Raw genomic sequence first — 18,943 nt, forward strand, 5'->3', positions numbered from 1 at the left:
GCAAATATCTGTTCAAGTTCCTGCTTTCAATTATTTTGGGTGTATACCCACAGGTGTTAGATCATATGGTAAGTGTATGCTCAGTTTCTTGAGGAACTGCCACACAGTTTTCCATAGTGGCTACACCATTTACATCCTGGCCACCAATGCACAGGGTTGTAACTCCTCTCAGAGTTGTAACAGCTCAGAGGAGCCTACAGAGATATGACAACTAAATATAAGGTGGTATCTTGGATGAGATCCTAGAATAGAAAAAGGACATGCAGGAGAAATTAAGGAAATCTGAATAAAACATGGACTTTAGTTAGTAATAGGGTATCAACACTGGTTCTTCAATTGCAACAAATGTCCCATAATAATGTAAGATGTTTATGTTAGGGGAAACTGGTTTCAGGGACAGGGACATATGGAAACTCTGTACTATCTGCTCAAATTTTCTATAAATCTAAAACTGTTCTAAAAAGTAATATTATTATAGGATGTATGTAATCTTGAAACAAACAAGTCACTACCTCAGTGATTTCAGTGAGTTATTGGGATACTTCAAATTTTGGATTCAAGTGAATTTAGGTAAAGCAAAGTACTTTTTAAAATAGCCAAATACATTAAAATCACCAACTCAATCTGTTTCCAAAGTAGTTGTTTGGTTTTAAGATTTTCTCATGTACCTCTAACTCAATAGACATGTAAATAAAGACTAAAATAATAAAAAGTGAAAATGCTTTAAAGGTTTGCCTGTATTGATAGACCGTCTTCCTATGGATATATTACCAACATGCTGAACAAATTATTTCCTTGGCCCTGGATATGCAAAACAAGTAAAAATCAAAACAAACAAAAAAGTAATATTAATCTTTCAGAAGTCTTGATTAGAAAGGAAAATACTCTTAACCACCAATAGCTTTTGATTTTTCAGGTTATCTCTGACTTTTAAATGATTACCTCTTAATCAATAAGAAATATCAACAATAACACAATGACAGAAAATGACTAAACAATGTTCTTGGAAAGATGTACAATTACCTAATATCTTTCAGATTCACAGTAGAGGGGAAAGGGATTGGGGGCTTCCCTGGTGGCTCAGTGGTAAAGAATTAGCCTGCCAGTGCAGAAGATACAGTTTTGATACCTGATCCAGGAAGATCTTGCATGCCTCGGAGCAACTAAGCCTGTGTGCCACAGCTATTGAGCCTGTGCTCTAGAGCCCAGTGTACGCAACTACTGAGCCAATAAGCCACAGTTACTGAAGTCTGAGCGCCCTAGAGCTCATGCTTGCAACAAGAGAAGCCACCACAATGAGAAGCCTGCACACTGCAGCTAGAGAGTAGCCCCCACTCACTGCAACTAGAGAAAAAGCCCACGCAGTAATGAGGACCCAGCACAGCCAAAAATAAATAAACAAAATTATTTTAAGAAATGATACAAATGAACTTACAAAAAAACTACCAAAAGAAAAGATTGATAATTTTTTATAAAGTAAGAAATTCTGTTCCTCAAAGTCTCCATGAAGAAATTGAAAAGATAAGAAGTGGAAAAATACCGTCATCCCATATACCCAATGCAGATTAAAGAATATATAAAGTATTCCAACAAGTCAAAACATAAATGGATAAAAGGCAAAACAGAAATTATACAAAATAAATAAATATGGCTAATGAACACATGAAGACCTGCTCAATCTGAATAGGAATTAGGTAAAGAAGATGATAAAGAAATATTTTTACATGTGTGAGATAGGCAAAAATTTATAATTCGGGTAATTACAGGAACTTATACACTGCTCAAAGGAATGTAAGTTGGTATAACCACAGTGGAAAACAACTTATCTCTCACAGCTAAATATTTACATCCCCCCAGTTAGCAATCACTTGAGTATAAACACAAGTGAAGCTCTCAGACATACGTAGAAAGAAGCATGTGCAAGAATGTTCATAACGGCTATGTCCATAACAGCAAAATTTGAAAACTAGAAAGTCCATAAGCAGGAAAGTGAATCAATAAAACTCGGCTTCGTCCCACAGTGGAATATCATTTAGTAGTGAAGAGAAGATGATATAGCTCTATTCAACAATATGAATAAGCCTTGGAGACAATTTTGTTTGAACAAAAAAGTCCTAGAGGACCACAGAAAGTATAACACTCTTTCATCATCTACTTTCCAAACCAGGCAAAAGTGGACACCAAATTGTTTAAATGCATACGCAGTTGGGATAGAAAGTTTTTTTAAAAAAGTAATGCAATCTAAATGAGATACCATCAGAATGGCTAAAATAGAAAAGGATGAAAATGCCAAATGTTAGTAAGGATTGTGAGGCTACTAAAATTCTCGCACATAGCTAGTGGGAGTATAAAATGGAACAACTGCTTTGGGAAATTGGCAGTTTCTTAGAAAGTCAAATACATCTCTCCCCTGTAATCCAGCATTTCCACTCCTAGGTATTAGCCAAGAGAAATTAAAACATACGTCCACGCAAAACCTTGTACAGGAATGTTCATAGCAACTTATTTATATAAGAGATAAAAACTGGAAACTGCCCAAGTGCCCCTCAATTGTGATACATCCATAACAGAACACCTCTTAGAAGAAATAAGCAGCAAATTACTAATAGCAACAAAATAAATGAATCTCACAAACATGCTGATGGAAAAAGACAGACACAAAATAGTACATACTGTATGATTCTATTCATATCTATACTGATAGGAGCCAGATCAACGTTTGTTTCTGGGGTAAGGATTAGGAAGGGATACAATTATCAGAAATGGGGTTTTTGGAGGTGTTGATTAATGTTTCATATCATGATGAGGGGGATGGTTTTAATTTTATATCTTGATAAGGGTATGGGTTCAATTTTACAGATCAGACTGTAAAATTAAGATCCATGCATTTCACTGTAGGTAACTCATACCCTGATAAAAAATTCCTTGGAAGAAAATCAGAACTTCATTTCAGATTGTTTATTTTCTAATCAGCAGTAAATGGGAATTTAATTTTTAAACATGGTGATTTTTTTTGGCTAAAATGTATTTAGTAAAATGCCACTTTTCCTGTAATTAATTATTTTATTTGAAATGCCTGATCTCGTACATCCACTGTGACACCAAACGTGGAAGGGGGAAAGCCATAGTCTAACACAAGAGGGATGGAATATTTAGCACAGTGCTAACCTGGGATGGAGTGGGGAGAATGGGAGGTGAGATAGGGAAAAATATACAAGTAGACAAAAGTTGTGATGTGGTTTGTCTTGTCTTATATACCCTCAACTTTCTAACTAATTTTTACATTAAAGTTGAGGTATAATTCACATACTATAAAATACATCTTTTTAAACTATAAAATTTTGTTATCTTTATTACATTTACAAAGCTGTGCAACTCTCGGCTAATTCTGGAACACTTTAGCCACCCAGAAAGATATTACATACCCATTAGCAGTCAGTTCCCATTCTCTCTTCTAGCCCCAGACATCACGACTCTAGTGTCTCTACTATAGATTTTTCTATGCTGGACATTTAATATCAATGAAATTATATAATATGTGGTCTTTGGGGGATGGCTGCTTTCACTTAGCATAATGTCTTCAAGAATTATCATATTGTAGCATGAATCAATACATCACTCCTTTCAAGTGCTGGGTAATATTCCATTTTACTAATATGCCACTTTTTGTTTATCCATCAACTGGTGGACATTAGGGTTGTTTCCACTTTTGGTTATTATGAATAATACTGCTATATTTGTGATGCAAATATTTTTGCTTTGACATTTGCTTTTATTTTTCTTGGGTATCTATTTAGGAGATATTATATTATACATACAATTTCATTTTTTGCTGTTTACTTGCTTTAAAAAAATTGAAGCATAATTGACCTACAACATTGTTATTCCATGTGTATAAATAGTAATTCAATATTTCTATATGTTACAAAGCCATCACAGTATTGTTATAGCTTAATCGCTGGACTGAGTGGTCATTTTGTGGTTGTTAACTATTATGTGGCTGAATCACACTGACTCCATTTTGTCAGCTCCTCCTTAGGCCTGCAGTCCTACCCACTTCTCTTCCTGCGTGACTGAGCTCTAGTGTACTCACAAGAAATGCACCCAAGCCAGATAAGTTTCCTATCAATTTTTACCCTTGTCTTCATCTGATGCAAGAACTGGAAGAATGCTCTTCAACTCACACAGATAGTTAATGGTCCACAGGGAAAAACGGTCATGAGACCCCAAGGGGGAGGAAAAAGCCCCGGCTCCCATTGGTGCAAATGTGCTACTCCCTTAGTAGTCAGATTGTATTTTTAGCTTTGGCCCCTTTAAATTCCCCGTACCCCTTTTGGCAGCGGGGAAGTGAAAGTCGCTCAGTCGAGTCTGACATTTTGTTGTGTCCATGGGCTATAAGGTTCATGGAATTCTCCAGGCCAGAATACTGAAGTGGGTAGCCTTTCCCTTCTCCAGGGGATCTTCCCAACCCAGGGATCGAATCCAGGTCTCCCGCATTGCAGGTGGATTCTTTACCAGCTAAGCCACAAGGGAAGCCCAACAATACTGGAGTGGGCAACCTATCTCTTCTCCAGAGGATCTGCCCGACCCAGGAATTGAACCAGGGTCTCCTGCATTGCAGACGGATTCTTTACCAACTGAGCTATCAGGGAAGCCCAAGAGTGGGGAATGCAGCTGCAAATGCTTCCAGATCGCCAATTCAACCCATATGTAAGTTACCCACAATAAACCCCATAATTACGCTTTATGGAATTGCCTACTTCACTTTTTGGTCTCAAAATTTCTTTTCAGTTCAGGGGATATTATTCAATATCCCTGCTTTTGAAAAGTTATATTTTGCTTTTAATCAGTATATGTAGCTTTTTTGGGTATATTAAAAATGTATTTTACAAAGAACAACAAAGCTATGGAATTGGATTAAAAAGTGGGGATGAATGAGAACGAGAAAGGAAGAGGAAAACTGCCTTTTGGACTAGTAAAGAGACTGTGAAGAGAATTTACTTCGTGTCCTGTATTATATCAGGGACAGAAAATCTAGTGATGTTGATAAAACATGAAATGAAGGCTGGGAAGAATGCACAGAAGAAGAAAAGAAGGCAAATATGAGTTTAAGAAAGAAATAGTCTTTAGTAACCTGATGAAGATCAAAAATGAAATATGTAAAACATTTTAACAAATGTGTATATAGCTTTATAATTTAAAATAATCCTATGAAATTAGTCCTCAAAATAAGACAGATTTTTTTCAGCTTCAGATGATCCATGTTTAGCTTTGCCTTCTTTCAAAGTTCATTTTACTCAAAGCTTCTTCAGTAGAATTACAGTCAATAAATATTTATTTCCTCACTCATCCCATGATAGGCTTTTAAAGAAACCGGTTTCAAATCCGGCATCTCCTCTTCTCCTTTGCTCTACAGCTTATGAGACCGACAGCTGGGCTTTTGTGGTTCCCTCGGCAGGGTTGTTCTCTCACCCAGTGGCGTGTAATCCTCCAGATCCTATGGTTGCTCTCTCCCTCCTTCCACTTGGCTAAAAAGGTGGTCCAAGGACAGCCTTTTTGACAATCATATTTAAAATAGCCCCATCCACACTCCTACTCTTTCTTCCCTTGCCCTGATTTTATTTTAAACACAGAAAAAATGTTTAACCTGTCTATAATTGAACACATGCAAATAAAGAATATAAGGAGGTAACAGTTTTCAGCCACCAAATTACCAATGATGGAAGAAAATATTCATGTACTGAGACATAGGGAAGTCATTCTGGCTTACGCATGATTTAGCATAAACTTTTTGCTAACTAGAACATCCTATTTTGTAGTCTATTAAACATACATTGTCCATGTGCTTTAACCATTAAAGAAGAAGATGCATTGTCCAGAAGTAAAGAATGTCTGTTGTGAAGATAGAGATGAATGCCTCTTTTCCTGGGACGTCAGTGGTAGTACACCTTTGATAACAAGGCTTCCTTCCCGGGTGGCACTCTCTGTGCACATGCTAATCTGTCTTTTTTCAAAACTTTGCAGGAATGTACCCCATCATGGCTGATGTTCTTTTTTCTGACGAAATATAAAACTGTGCTTAAAACCATGCTTTTCTTGAGGAGTTCCTCAGAGCTTTCTGAGAGGCTCTCTCCAAAGATATAGTCCTCATTTGGCTTGAATAAAACTCTTTTCTATTTTTATTATAGATTGGTTATCAATTGTTTCTGTCTACACCAATGATAAAACAATTACATTACTGAAAACAGGCTGAGTGGGGTCAGAAGAACAATTTTGTAATTGTTAGTATAAAGTTACAACTTTTCTGGAAAATAATTTAGCAACATCCTTTGAAGTCTTAAAGACAGCTCATCTTCTGATCCAGTAATTTCAGTTTCAAGAATGTCAGAGGGCTTCCCTGGTGGGTCAGTGCTAAAGAATCTGCCTGCCGAAACAGATTTGATCTCTTGTCCAGGAAGATCCCACATGCCATGGGGCAACTAAGCCCATGCACTGCAACTACTGAAGCCCTCAAGCATAGAGCCTGGAAGCAGCAACAAGAGAAGGTACCGCAACGAGAAGCCTGTGCTTCTCATTGTGCAACTAGAGAAACGCCTTGTGCAGCAGTGAAGACTCAGCACAGCCATAAATTACATAAATACATTTTTTTTTAAAAAAAGAATCTGTCAGAATTTATCTGAAGGCAAGCATTTATACATATGTTCATTGCAACATAATTTTTAACTGTGAAAATTAAACTAGTATGTAAAAATGAAGTATCTTAAATGAGCCATTAATATAATGTGAACATGTAAGAACACTGAAAATCACACTTTCAAAATTTTTATTAAAATGAGAATATATTAATTAAATATGTTAAGTTTCAAAAGTAGAATATGGTGTGGGAGGGAAGTTTAAGAGGGAGGGGGAACATGTATACTTATGGGATTCATGTTATTGTACGGCAAAAACCAGCACAAAATTGTAAAGTAATTACCTTCCCATTAAAAATATTTAAAAAGTAGAATATACAAGTAAGCAGATATATAGTATGTATGCAAACATACAGTATATAATAAAAACTAGAAAGATATCTAATCCAATTAATCTAATTGGTTCTCAAAATTGGTATACCTCAGATTCATCTAGGGACTATATTAAAATCAATGTCCTGAGTCTGTCCAGACCTACTGAATGGGAAGCTTAAATTAGCTATGAAGCAGGAATATGAACAACTGCAATCATGCTCTTCTCACTATCCATCAGCATATCGTTATTTTACTCTGTATTTGTCTCCCCTGCTGGAATATAGGCTTCAACTAGAATATGTAATTCGCTTTACATAAGAAAAACGGGGAGGCTCAAGGTTTCTCTGGTGGTCCAGTGGTTAGGACTCTGAGCTTCCATTACATGGGGCATGGTTTTGACCCCTTGTTGGGTCTCCCAACAAGGTCTCCCAAGGTCTCCCAAGCCACACAGCATGGTTAAAAAATATAAAAAATTAAAATGTAAAAAAGAAGGCAGGGAGGCTGAAAGAGAATGGGCAATCTTGAAATCCTAGGGAGAGTCAGGGAGTCAAGACTGAAGAAGGAAAGACATAAAGATAATTGATAATAGTGTAGACTCGAGACTGGGTAAGGAGGGTTTAAAGACATTTTTCAAAGTGGGTGTTGGGCATGGTACAATGCAAGCTGCCCCTACCTACCTCCACCAAGAAATCTTCAGGATGGTATTAATTTCTCACTTATAAATAGCCATGAGGGGACTGTTGAAAGTAAGTGGAAAGAAATGCTGAGTCCTGCTTTAAGAAGGGTGGATGAAGGTGGATGATGAAGGCTGCCAGTGGGTCAGCCATCAGGGTTGTGTGAACTCACCTTGAGAAGCATATTTTTCATGGTAAATCTCGTAGGCTTTTCTGTGGGCATCAGTGAGGATCTGCAGACGTGAAGATCTTGATTCCTGGTGGGGAAGCTTCGTGATCACTCTCTCCAAGTCACTAAAAGTGAACCAGAGCTCAACTAGGTCTCCAAAGGAGTGGAAGGCAAAGGAGGCATAGGCAGCAAAGAGATCAGCAAAGGCCTCAGTTCTCTGGAGAGTGCTGGCAGGGAGGGTCTGGTGGTGTAGAACCACCAGGGGCTGAAGCTGAGCAGTCTTGAGGGCCTCAAGCAGTTGCCGATAGCACAGCACTGTTTCCTTGTCTGGGTTCTCTGAGATTCCTTCTGGGAGAAGTTGTGCCCATGGGAGAAATACTTTGTAATGGGTGATCATAGTGGCATGGACACTCCTAAAGTACTCTGGCAGGAATGCAGGCAGTGGCTGGCGACAAACGTAAATTTCTTCATCTTCTGCTACAAAGGGAGAATCCTGGTTTCCCAGGGGATCCCTCAGGTTGTGTAGCAAGTTGTTGGTTAGAGGACCAGCAGCTGAGATGAAATTTTTATCAGAGTCCCAGTCTAAACCCCAGCAAGAAAAACTTAAAAGGACAATAAGGACTAAATGCCAGGCCAGCGCCATCTTCAAGGAACAGCCAGAAGGTTTGTGGAATACTTACTTTATAACTTCAGTTGAGGTTGTAAAATACCATGCAACTATTAACACTTAATATGTAACTGGATTATCTACAATAGTGAAATCAGTACATGATTCATCAGTTCAGTCGCTTAGTTGTGTCTGACTCTTTGCAACCCCATGGATGGCAGCACGCCAGGCCTCCCTGTCCATCACCAACTCCCAGAGTTCACCCAAACTCATGTGCATCTAGTCAGTGATGCCATCTAGCCATCTCATCCTCTCTTGTCCCCTTTTCCTCCTGCCCCCAATCCCGCCCAGCATCAGGGTCTTTTCTAATGAATCAGCTCTTCTCATCATGTGGCCAAAGTATTGGAGTTTCAGCTTCAACATCAGTCCTTCCAATGAACACCCAGGACTGATCTCCTTTAGGATGGACTGGTTGGATCTCCTTGCAGTCCAAGGGACTCTCAAGAGTCTTCTCCAACACCACAGTTCAAAAGCATCAATTCTTCGGTGCTCAGCCTTCTTTATCATCCAACTCTCATATCCATGCATGACTACTGGAAAAATCATAGCCTTGACTAGATGGACCTTTGTTGACAAAATAATGTCTCTGCTTTTTAATATGCTGTCTAGGTTGGTCATAACTTTTCTTCCAAGGAGTAAACGTCTTTTTATTTCATGGCTGCAGTCACCATCTGCAGTGATTTTGGAGCCCCCAAAACTAAAGTCTGCCACTGTTTCCACTGTTTCTCCATCTGTTTGCCATGGAGTGATGGGACTGGATGCCATGATTTTTGTTTTCTGAATGTTGAGCTTTAAGCCATCTTTTTCACTCTCCTCTTTCAGTTTCATCAAGAGGCTCTTTAGTTCTTCTTTGCTTTCTGCCATAAGGGTGGTGTCATCTGCATATCTGAGGTTATTGATATTTCTCCTGGCAATCTTGACTCCAGCTTGTGCTTCCTCCAGCCCAGCATTTCTCACGATGTACTCTGCATATAAATTAAATAAGCACAGTGACAATATATAGCCTTGACGTACTCTTTTCCTATTTGGAACCAGCCCCATTTACTGAAGAGGCTGTCTTTGCCCCATTGTATATTCTTGCCTCCTTTGTCAGTATAAGGAATCTGGCAGCCCCGCTGGAGCAGTGAGCAGCCAAAAGAAGATGCCCCACGTCCAAGATCAGGAGTGGAGCCTGCGCTTCGCTCGACCTGCCGTATGGAGATACCCCATTTCCAAGGGCAAAGGAGAAGCTCCAGCAAGATGGTAGGAGGGGCGAATTCACCTTTAGAATCAAACCCCATTTCCACCAGAGATGCTCAGAGGGCTCAAACAAACCTTGTGCGCACCAGGACCCAGGGACCCACATAAACTGAGACAGAACTGTGTTTGAGCGTCTCCTGTGGAGGTACTGGTGGGCAGTCATCTGCCGCAGGGACAGGGGCTCTGGGTTTGGGTATGACATAAGTCCTCTTGGAGGAGGTCGCCATTAACCCCACCAGAACTTGCACAGGACTGGGAAATAGACTCTTGGAGGGCACAACAGAACCTTGTTTTATGCACCAGGACCCAGGAGAAAGGAACAATGACCCCACAGGAGACTTGCCTGTGTGTATCTGGGAATCTCTGGCGAAGCTGTGGGTTGGTGGTGGCCTGCTGTGGGGCTGGGGGCATGGACTGTAGCAGTACATGCATGGGATCTTTTGAGGGAGGTCACCATTATCTTCATTACTTCCACCATAGTTTGGCCAGAGGTAGATAGCAGGGAGGGAGCACAGCTCCACCCATCAACAAAACATTGGATTAAAGATTTACTGAATGCCAAAGAATGCTCAAACTACCACACAATTTCACTCATTTCAAATGCTAGTAAAGTCATGCTCAAAATTCTCCAAGCCAGGCTTCAGCAATACGTGAACCGTGAACTCCCAGATGTTTAAGTAGGTTTTAGAAAAGGCAGAGGCACCAGAGATCAAATTGCCAACATCTGCTGGATCATGGAGAAAGCAAGAGAGTTCCAGAAAAACATCTATTTCTGCTTCATTGACTATGCCAAAGCCTTTGACTGTGTGGATCACAATAAACTGTGGAACATTCTGAAAGAGATGGGAATACCAGACCACCTGACCTGCCTCTTGAGAAACCTGTATGCAGGTCAGGAAGAAAGTCAGAACTGCACATGGAACAACAGACTGGTTCCAAATAGGAAAAGGAGTATGTCAAGGCTGTATATTGTCACCTTGCTTATTTAACTTATATGCAGAGTACATCAAAAGCAACGCTGGGCTGGAAGCACAAGCTGGAATCAAGATTGCTGGGAGAAATATCAATAACCTCAGATATGCATATGACACCACCCTTACGGCAGAAAGTGAAGAGGAACTCAAAAGCCTCTTGATGAAAGTGAAAGAGGAGAGTGAAAAGGTTGGCTTGAAGCTCAACAATCAGAAAACAAAGATCATGGCATCTGGTCCCATCACTTCATGGGAAATAGAAGGGGTGACAGTGGAAACAGACTGTCAGACTTTATGTTTTTGGGCTCCAAAATCACTGCAGATGCTGATTGCAGCCATGAAATTAAAAGACACTTACTCCTTGGAAGGAAAGTTAATATACCTAGATAGTATATTAAAAAGCAGAGACATTACTTTGCCAACCAAGGTCTGTCTAGTCAAGGCTATGGTTTTCCCCGTGGTCATGTATGGATGTGAGAGTTGGACTGTGAAGACAGCTGATCGCTGAAGAATTGATGCTTTTGAACTGTGGTGTTGGAGAAGACTCTTTGAGAGTCCCTTGGACTGCACGGAGATCCAACCAGTCCATTCTAAAGGAGATCAATCCTGGGTGTTCACTGGAAGGACTGATGCTAAAGCTGAAACTTCAATACTTTGGCCACCTCATGTGACGAGTTGACTCGCTGGAAAAGACTCTAATGTTGGGAAAGGTTGGGGGCGGGAGGAGAAGGGGATGACAGAGAATGAGATGGCTGGATGGCATCACCTACTCGATGGACATGAGTTTGAGTGAACTCCGGGAGTTGGTGATGGACAGGGAGGCCTGGCGTGCTGTGATTCATGGGGTCGCGGAGAGTTGGACACGACTGAGCGACTGAACTGAACTGAACTGAGTGGCTCTGCCCATCAGAACAAGACCCAGTATCTCCCTCAGTCAGTCTATCCCATCAGGAAGCTTTCATAAGCCTCTTGTCCTTCTCCATCAGAGGGCAGACAGACTGAAAACCACAATCACAGAAAACTAACCAATCTGATCACATGGATCACAGCCTTGTCTAACTCTATGAAACTATGAGCCATGCCATGTAGGGCCACCCAAGACAGATGAGTCATGGTGGTGAGTTCTGACAAAATGTGGTCCACTGGAGAAGGGAATGGCAAACCAATACAGTATTCCTGCCTTGAGAACCCCATGAACAGTATGATTCATCAATGTAATATCAAAAAATTTTAAAGCCATAAGAGATAGCACAATAACCTCAAACTTCTCATACAATTTAAGCCAAGGTACCTGGAAAGTGAAGAAAAAAGTCCTTCACATTTTTTCTTACTTCAGTTCACTCAGTCATGTCCGACTCTTTGCGACCCCATGGACTGCAGCACGCCAAGCCTCCCTGTCCATCACCAACTCCCAGAGTTTACTAATATATTTTTCTTACTTACAAATTATTTTAAAATTTATTTACATGGCAGAACAAAAGTGAGTTCCACACCAAACTTTTTTCTTCCTTTAAAAATACATAAGTATATAAATGATGAATACATTTTATAAAAGATTCAAACAGTATAGAAATATGTATAAAAATTTACTAATTCCCCTCTTTGTTTCCCTTCCTAGGATAATCATTTTCAATACTGTGGTTCCTTCCAATTTTCTTTCTCTGCATATATTAATGGTATTCAGGAGTCAGAGTGCCAGGAGTTTAAATCTCATCTGGTGGAAGTTACTTAATTTCTGTGTCTCTGTTTTCTCAGCTGTAGAATGGGGATATACATTGTTGTGAGAATTAAATGAAGTTATTTATTAGCATATTTAGAATCATGCAACTCAATGATAGCTATTATTACATATACAAATGCAAATATAACATGTGTATAGCATTTCAAATATATAAAAGATACATGGAACGATGTCTAATGCAGTGTTCCTTAGCTTTCTTTTTTCTGCACTTCAATTTAACCTGTTGCATATTGAATACTGGTTGATTCTTAATTTTAATATGTTGCAAATTAATATTTTTAGCTATACATCTTTGTCCACATTTAAGATAGAGTTTTAGAAATTAAATTGCTAATTCAATGGTGTGCCCATTTGGAATTTTGACTGCAATCCAAAGCAGGTTTCTTCAAAATTAAATCCTACTTGTAGTTAGAAGTGTGTCTAAATCTCTCTGGTTTGCTCACACCTGTTATAAATTCACATTCGGACACATTTTTGGTTTGGAGGGGTAGTTTTTCATGTTAAATGGCTACCTGTTTTTCATCTGAGATTTATGTTCATATCCTTTGTACGATTTTACTATTTAACTTATTATGACATAGGAATTCAATAGTTTGGATATCATGTATTAAAATGTGATAGGAAAAAAATAGTCCCCCAGTTTTAAAATTTGGCTTATTTGAAGTGTATCCTTCAAAATACACTACTTAGTACCATATTTTTGAAAGCTTGCGTCAAATGTATTATTTAATATTCTTGTTCCTAATCTTTAGATCTTTATCCCATCTTTATATTGCATGTTATAAACTTCTAATGGGTTGTTGAATAGGCCATTCCTTCCCCACTATTTGAAATGCCATTTATCAGAAGCAAAGTATTTGGGACTTCCCTGATGGCGCAGCAGATAAGAATCTGCCTGCCTATGCAGGGGACATGGGTTCAATCCCTGGTCCAGGAAGAGTCCACATGTCATGGAGCAACTAAGCCTATGTGCCACAACTACTGAGCCTGTGCTTTGGAGCCCACAAGCTTCCACAAGCCTGTGTGCTGCAGCTACTGAAGCCTATGTGCCCTAGAGGTTGTACATGAAAACTACTGAGCCTGCAAGCTGCAATTACTGAAGCCTGCGTGCCTAAGGCCTGTGCTCCACAACAGGACACTGCAGTGAGAAGCCCACTCACCTCAACTAGAGAAAGCCCACGCAAAGAAACAAAGACCCAGCGGAGTAAGAAAAATAAAAGGAAATATTTATCTAGACTTGTTTCTAGACTTTTTATTCCTTGTCTATCTATTCACTTAATGAAAGGACATGGCCTCTCCTATCATGTTTTCCTTGGAATTGTCTTAGAAATATGATATATATATATATATATTTTTTTAATAGAAAGTTTTATTTCATTTAGTGGAATTTTCAAGGTGACCCTGACAGCCCCATGTCAATATACCATTTTCAAATTCATGCTTATAATCAGTTATCTCTCTAAGTATATATAATTATAGAAATAGTAAATAAATGCATTCTCATAAATATCCCTGAAATTTAGATATTTCCATTTGTCTTATACCTAATCCCAGGAACTTCCTATGAAATATCCATCATTTATTACATATGTATGTACATAAATAGTTTTCCCTACAAGTTTACAAAATAAGAGGTACTATAATGTGACTATTGATGTCAACTAGCATTTGTACCATATAGCACACCTTGGAGATCTTTTCACATTGTGTGAATATTGATATATCTGATTCTTTTCAAGGGCTGCATTGAGTGATGCTGCACCATCCTTATTTTGTTGATTGTCACTGTCTATGCCTTTTTCTATACACAGATAGGTATGTCTTCACGAAAAATACTGGAGTACACTTGCTAGGTAATAGGGTAGTCAGTCATATTTTAACTTCTAATGGTACTAACAAATTTTTCCCTGAAAGCAGTGTCCCAATTTACAGTCTGATCAGTAGTGTATTACAACATCAAATTCCTAGCCAAACTACCAATGCTATTATAATACTCTCAAATCATTAGTTTTTATAATTTTGAATGATTTAAAAAAATTTATTTGTATCAGCTCTGTATCTATTTTGGAAAATAATCTTTATTGCCATTGTAAATTGAGAAAATATATAGCTATTGAAATTATATATAATTATATACAGTATATTCTTATCTGTAGCTTATTTATTCTGGACATTAATCTTTTCTCTAGTATTATAGGTTGACAAAACATTCTCCAAATCTGTAGCTTTGGTTTTTAATTTTTAATGTATTAAATTTTGGTGTAGTCAAATTCATTAATTTCTTTATTGCTCTCTAGTTTTAAAAAGCCTCTTCTACTGCAAAGTTATAAGAAAAGCTCCTATTTTCCCTTTTTAAAATTAATTAAAAAAAAGACACAACTGACATGGAACATTGTATTTGTTTCAGGTGTACAAAACCATCATATACATTGCACAAAATCACCACAGTAAGGCTAGTTAACATATCCATCACTAATATACAGTTTTTTCTTGTGTGTGGTGAGAATGTTTAAGATCTACTCTCAGCAACTTTCAGATAGATAGCAGTAACTATCCTCACCATGATGTACATTATATTCCCATGACATTTACTTTCTAACCGGAAGTTTGTACCTTTTGACCACCTTCACCTCTGGCAATCAGTCTGTTCTTTGTACCTGAGTTGAGTTTTTATGAAAACTTTTTTTTTTTTAGATTATACACTGCTTGTCCTTCTCTGACATTTCATATAGCATAATGCCCTTCAGGTTCACCCATGCCACAAATGACAAGATTTCTTCTCAGAACTGAGTAATATTTGATTATACAGTTTCTTTATCCATTTACCCATCAGTGAACACAGGTTGCTTCCATGTCTGGGCTATCGTAAATATTGTGGCAATGAACATGAGGGTGCATATATCTCTTTGAATTAGTGTTTTCATTTTCTTCAGATAAATACCTAGAAGTGGAATTGCTGGATTACATGGTAGTTCATTTTTTTTTTTTTGAAACTTGTTTTCCATACAGAGGTTCTCACCAATAGTACACAAGGATTCTATTTTCTTCACATCCTTGCTTTTTTTTTCTTTTTCATAATAACCTAATAACAGGTGTAATTGATATCTCATTGTGGCTTTAATTTTCATCTCCATGATGATTAGTAATCATGTGCCTGTTGGCAATGTGAATATCTTCTTTGGAAAAATGCCTATTCTGCTCATTGGCCTATTTTAGATTGCTGTTATTATGTTTTTATATATTTTGGATATTAACACCTATATTATTTGCAAAGGTTTTCTCACATTCTTTTCATTTGACCGATGGTGTTCCTTGCTGTGCAGTAATTTTTGGTTTGATATAGTCCTATTTATTCTTGCTTTTGTTGCCCTTGCTTTAGTGTCAAATCCAAAAAATCATTGCTAAGACTGATGTCAAGGAGCCTACCATCTGTTTTCTTCTAGAAGTTTATGATTTCAGGTTTTATGCTCAACTTTTAAATCCATTTTTAACTTCTGTGAATAGTGTAACGCAGTGATCTAGTTTTCCCAACACCATTTAAGAGACTGTCTTTCCCTACCATAGTTTTAATTACTATACCTATGTTCCGTTCTGTTCCATCTCTCAGTCGTGTCCGACTCTACGCGACCCCGTGGACTGTAGCCTACCAGGCTTCTCCGTCCATGGGATTCTCCAGGCAAGAATACTGGTGTGGGTTACCGTTTCCTTCTCCAGGGGATCTTCCCGACCCAGGGATCGAACCGGGGTCCTATGTAATATAGCTTGAAATAAGGACACATGATGCCTCTAGCTTTGTTCTTTCTCAATATTGCTTTGGCTATTCAGGATCTTTTGTGATTCCAATCGTAGGATTGTCTTTTCTGTTTCTATGAAACATGTCATTGGTATCTTGCGAGATTGCACTGAATGTGTAATGAAGGGGCATTTTAAAATGGGGCATGTTAACGATATTAACTCTTCCAATCTGTATGCATGGAATATCTATCATTATCTGCTTCAATCTCTCTCACCACTGTCTTATAGTTTTCAGTATACAGGTTTTTTACCTCCTTGGTTAAATTTATTCCTAGGTACTTTTTTTATTATACAACTGTAAATGGGATTATCTCCTTTTTCTGATACATTAAAAAAATAAATACTTGGCTGTTATCAGGTCTTGGTTGTAGTAAGTGGGATCTTCACTGTGTATGCAGAGCTCTTGTTCTGGTACACTGACTTTCTACTTGTGGCACGCAGGCTCCAGAGCGCATGGGCTTCAATAGTTGTGGCATGTGGGATTTTAGTTCTCTGATCAGGAATTGAACCTGTATCTCCTACATTGCCAGGCAGATTCTTAACCACTTGACCATCAGTAAGTACCCCCTTTTTTTTTTGGTGGTGTCTTTAGGGTTTTCTATGTAACATATCATCTGCAAATAGTGACAATTTTACTTCTTTGGATGCCTTTCTTTCCTTATTCTGGCTAGGATTCCATTTTTATTTATTGAATAAAAATGTTGAGAGTGGGCATCCTTCTCATCCCCAACAGTATTATTAGCTGTGGACTTGCCATTTAGTCTTTATTATGTTGAGATACTTTCCCTCTATACTCACTTTGATGTTTTTTAAAATCATAATTTGATGTTGAATTTTATCAAATGCCTTTTTTCCTTATCTATGAGGATGACAAGGATTTTTATCCATTTTGTTAAGCTGTATAATACATTGCTTGATTTGCAGATGTTAAATCATCCTTGCATACCTGCAATAATCCCACATGATCATCTTAACATATTATTGAGTTAACTTTGCTAATGTATTGTTGAGGATTTTTGCATCCATTTTGTACATTAAGGATATTGGCCTGTAATTTTCTCTTCTTTAGGTGTCCTTGTCTCATTTTGGTATCAGGGTAACACTGGCTTCATGAAATGTGTTTGGAAGTAGTACCTCCTCTTCCATTTTTGGAAAATGTTTGATAAGGACTGGTATTAATTCATCTTTAAATGTTTGGAGGACGTCATCAGTGAAGCCATATGGTCCTGGACTTTCTTGGGAAGTTTCTGATTTTTTATTCAATCTCATTACTAAGCAGACAAATTAGATTTTCCACTTTTGTCATGATTGTTTTTCTAGCAGTTTATCTACTAGATTGTCCATTTTGCTGGTGAATATCAACATCTTATGATTCTTTATATATTTCTGTGGGATAACTTATCTTTCATTCATTTTCTTTTGTGAGTCTAGTTAAAGTTTTGTCAATTTTACCTTAAAAAAGAAAAAAAAACAGTTTTATTGCTCTTTCCTACTAACTTGGAGCTCTATTTCCCACCCCACCCAAGATAATAAAGTTAGGCTGAGATCTTTGTTTCTCAATAAAGGCATTTATCCCTAAGAACTTCCCTCTTGGATTGCTTTTGCTTCCTCCCATCAAGTTTTGCTATGCCATTTTTCCATTTTTGTGTATCATTTTAAAATTTCTCTTTTGATTTCTTTGACCCATTGGTTAAGTAGGATATTGCTTAATTCCTACATTTTTGTGAAAACTTCAGGTTTCTGCCTGTAGTTTTGTTTTATATTAGTCAGAAAGGATGCCTACTTCAGTCTTCTTTAACTTGTTTTGTGGCCTAACATATGATCTATCCTGAAAAATATTCCATTTATGCTTAAGAATCTATCCTGTTGCTTTTGCACAGAATGTTCTGTGCCTGATAAGCCCATCTGGTCTAAACTAATTACTTAAAGTCTATGCTTCCTTACTGATAATGTCCTTTGATGAAAGTGGGATACTTAAGTCTACTATTATTGTTTTGCTGTCTTATTTTCCCTTAGCTCTGTTAACATTTGTCATATCTTCAGGTGTTTCATGGCTTTATTTGAACATCTTTTCCATATGTCCGAGAGATATTTCCATTTCAAACATCTTCATTTCCCTCATTTTAGTTTGTATAATGCAAAGAGCATGGCTGTTATCATAATTTATGTAGTCATTTCCTTTCTGATGGACATCTGTTGGGATTTGGTTGAAAATAGATTAAATGTATGGTTGAAATTTACAATATTCAAGATGTCCTTTTCAGAAACAATTTACATCTATCCACTTACTAAATACTTGTCTAATTTTTTTCATAAAGATCTTATATATAATCCATCATCCATTATCTGCTTCACTTCTCTGACAAGTAACATGTAGATTGAGGGGGTGTGTGAAAATGTAAGCACACTACTCAGATGTATAAAAACTTATTTTAGTTGTATTAACTGTCTCACTTTGCTTTAGAGTCCCCACTTGCTGTGTCTCTATTCAGAAACTCCTTATCCCATCTCCTTTATCAAGTTGGGAACTAGTGCAGGGAAGGAACTCTTTCTTGCTGTTTTCTGAGTTTACTAGTTGTTCTTCCTATCACCTATTACTGGAACCTTTTGTCTTAGCCCATGTCTAGCAGCTCCTGCTCAACAATAAGTCTGAGATCCTGTACACTGCAGTTTCCTTGTC

General features: G+C 37.9%; 1 protein-coding gene across 1 annotated transcript in view; it reads right to left on the reverse strand.

The window, feature by feature from the left end:
• The window catches only part of LCT (lactase), a 55,079-nt gene extending 46,586 nt beyond the window's left edge, over positions 1-8,493 (reverse strand). Inside the window, exon 1 of the mRNA XM_088829114.1 lies at positions 7,854-8,493. Coding sequence (XP_088685240.1) covers positions 7,854-8,493 — 640 coding nt within the window. The remainder of the gene's footprint in view (positions 1-7,853) is intronic.
• Between the last annotated feature and the right edge of the window lie 10,450 nt (positions 8,494-18,943).

The sequence above is a fragment of the Moschus berezovskii genome, chromosome 2 (genome assembly GCF_049115385.1).
Source record: "Moschus berezovskii isolate FMDL1 chromosome 2, NW_MosBer_1.0, whole genome shotgun sequence".
Classification (NCBI taxonomy): Eukaryota; Metazoa; Chordata; class Mammalia; order Artiodactyla; family Moschidae; genus Moschus; species Moschus berezovskii.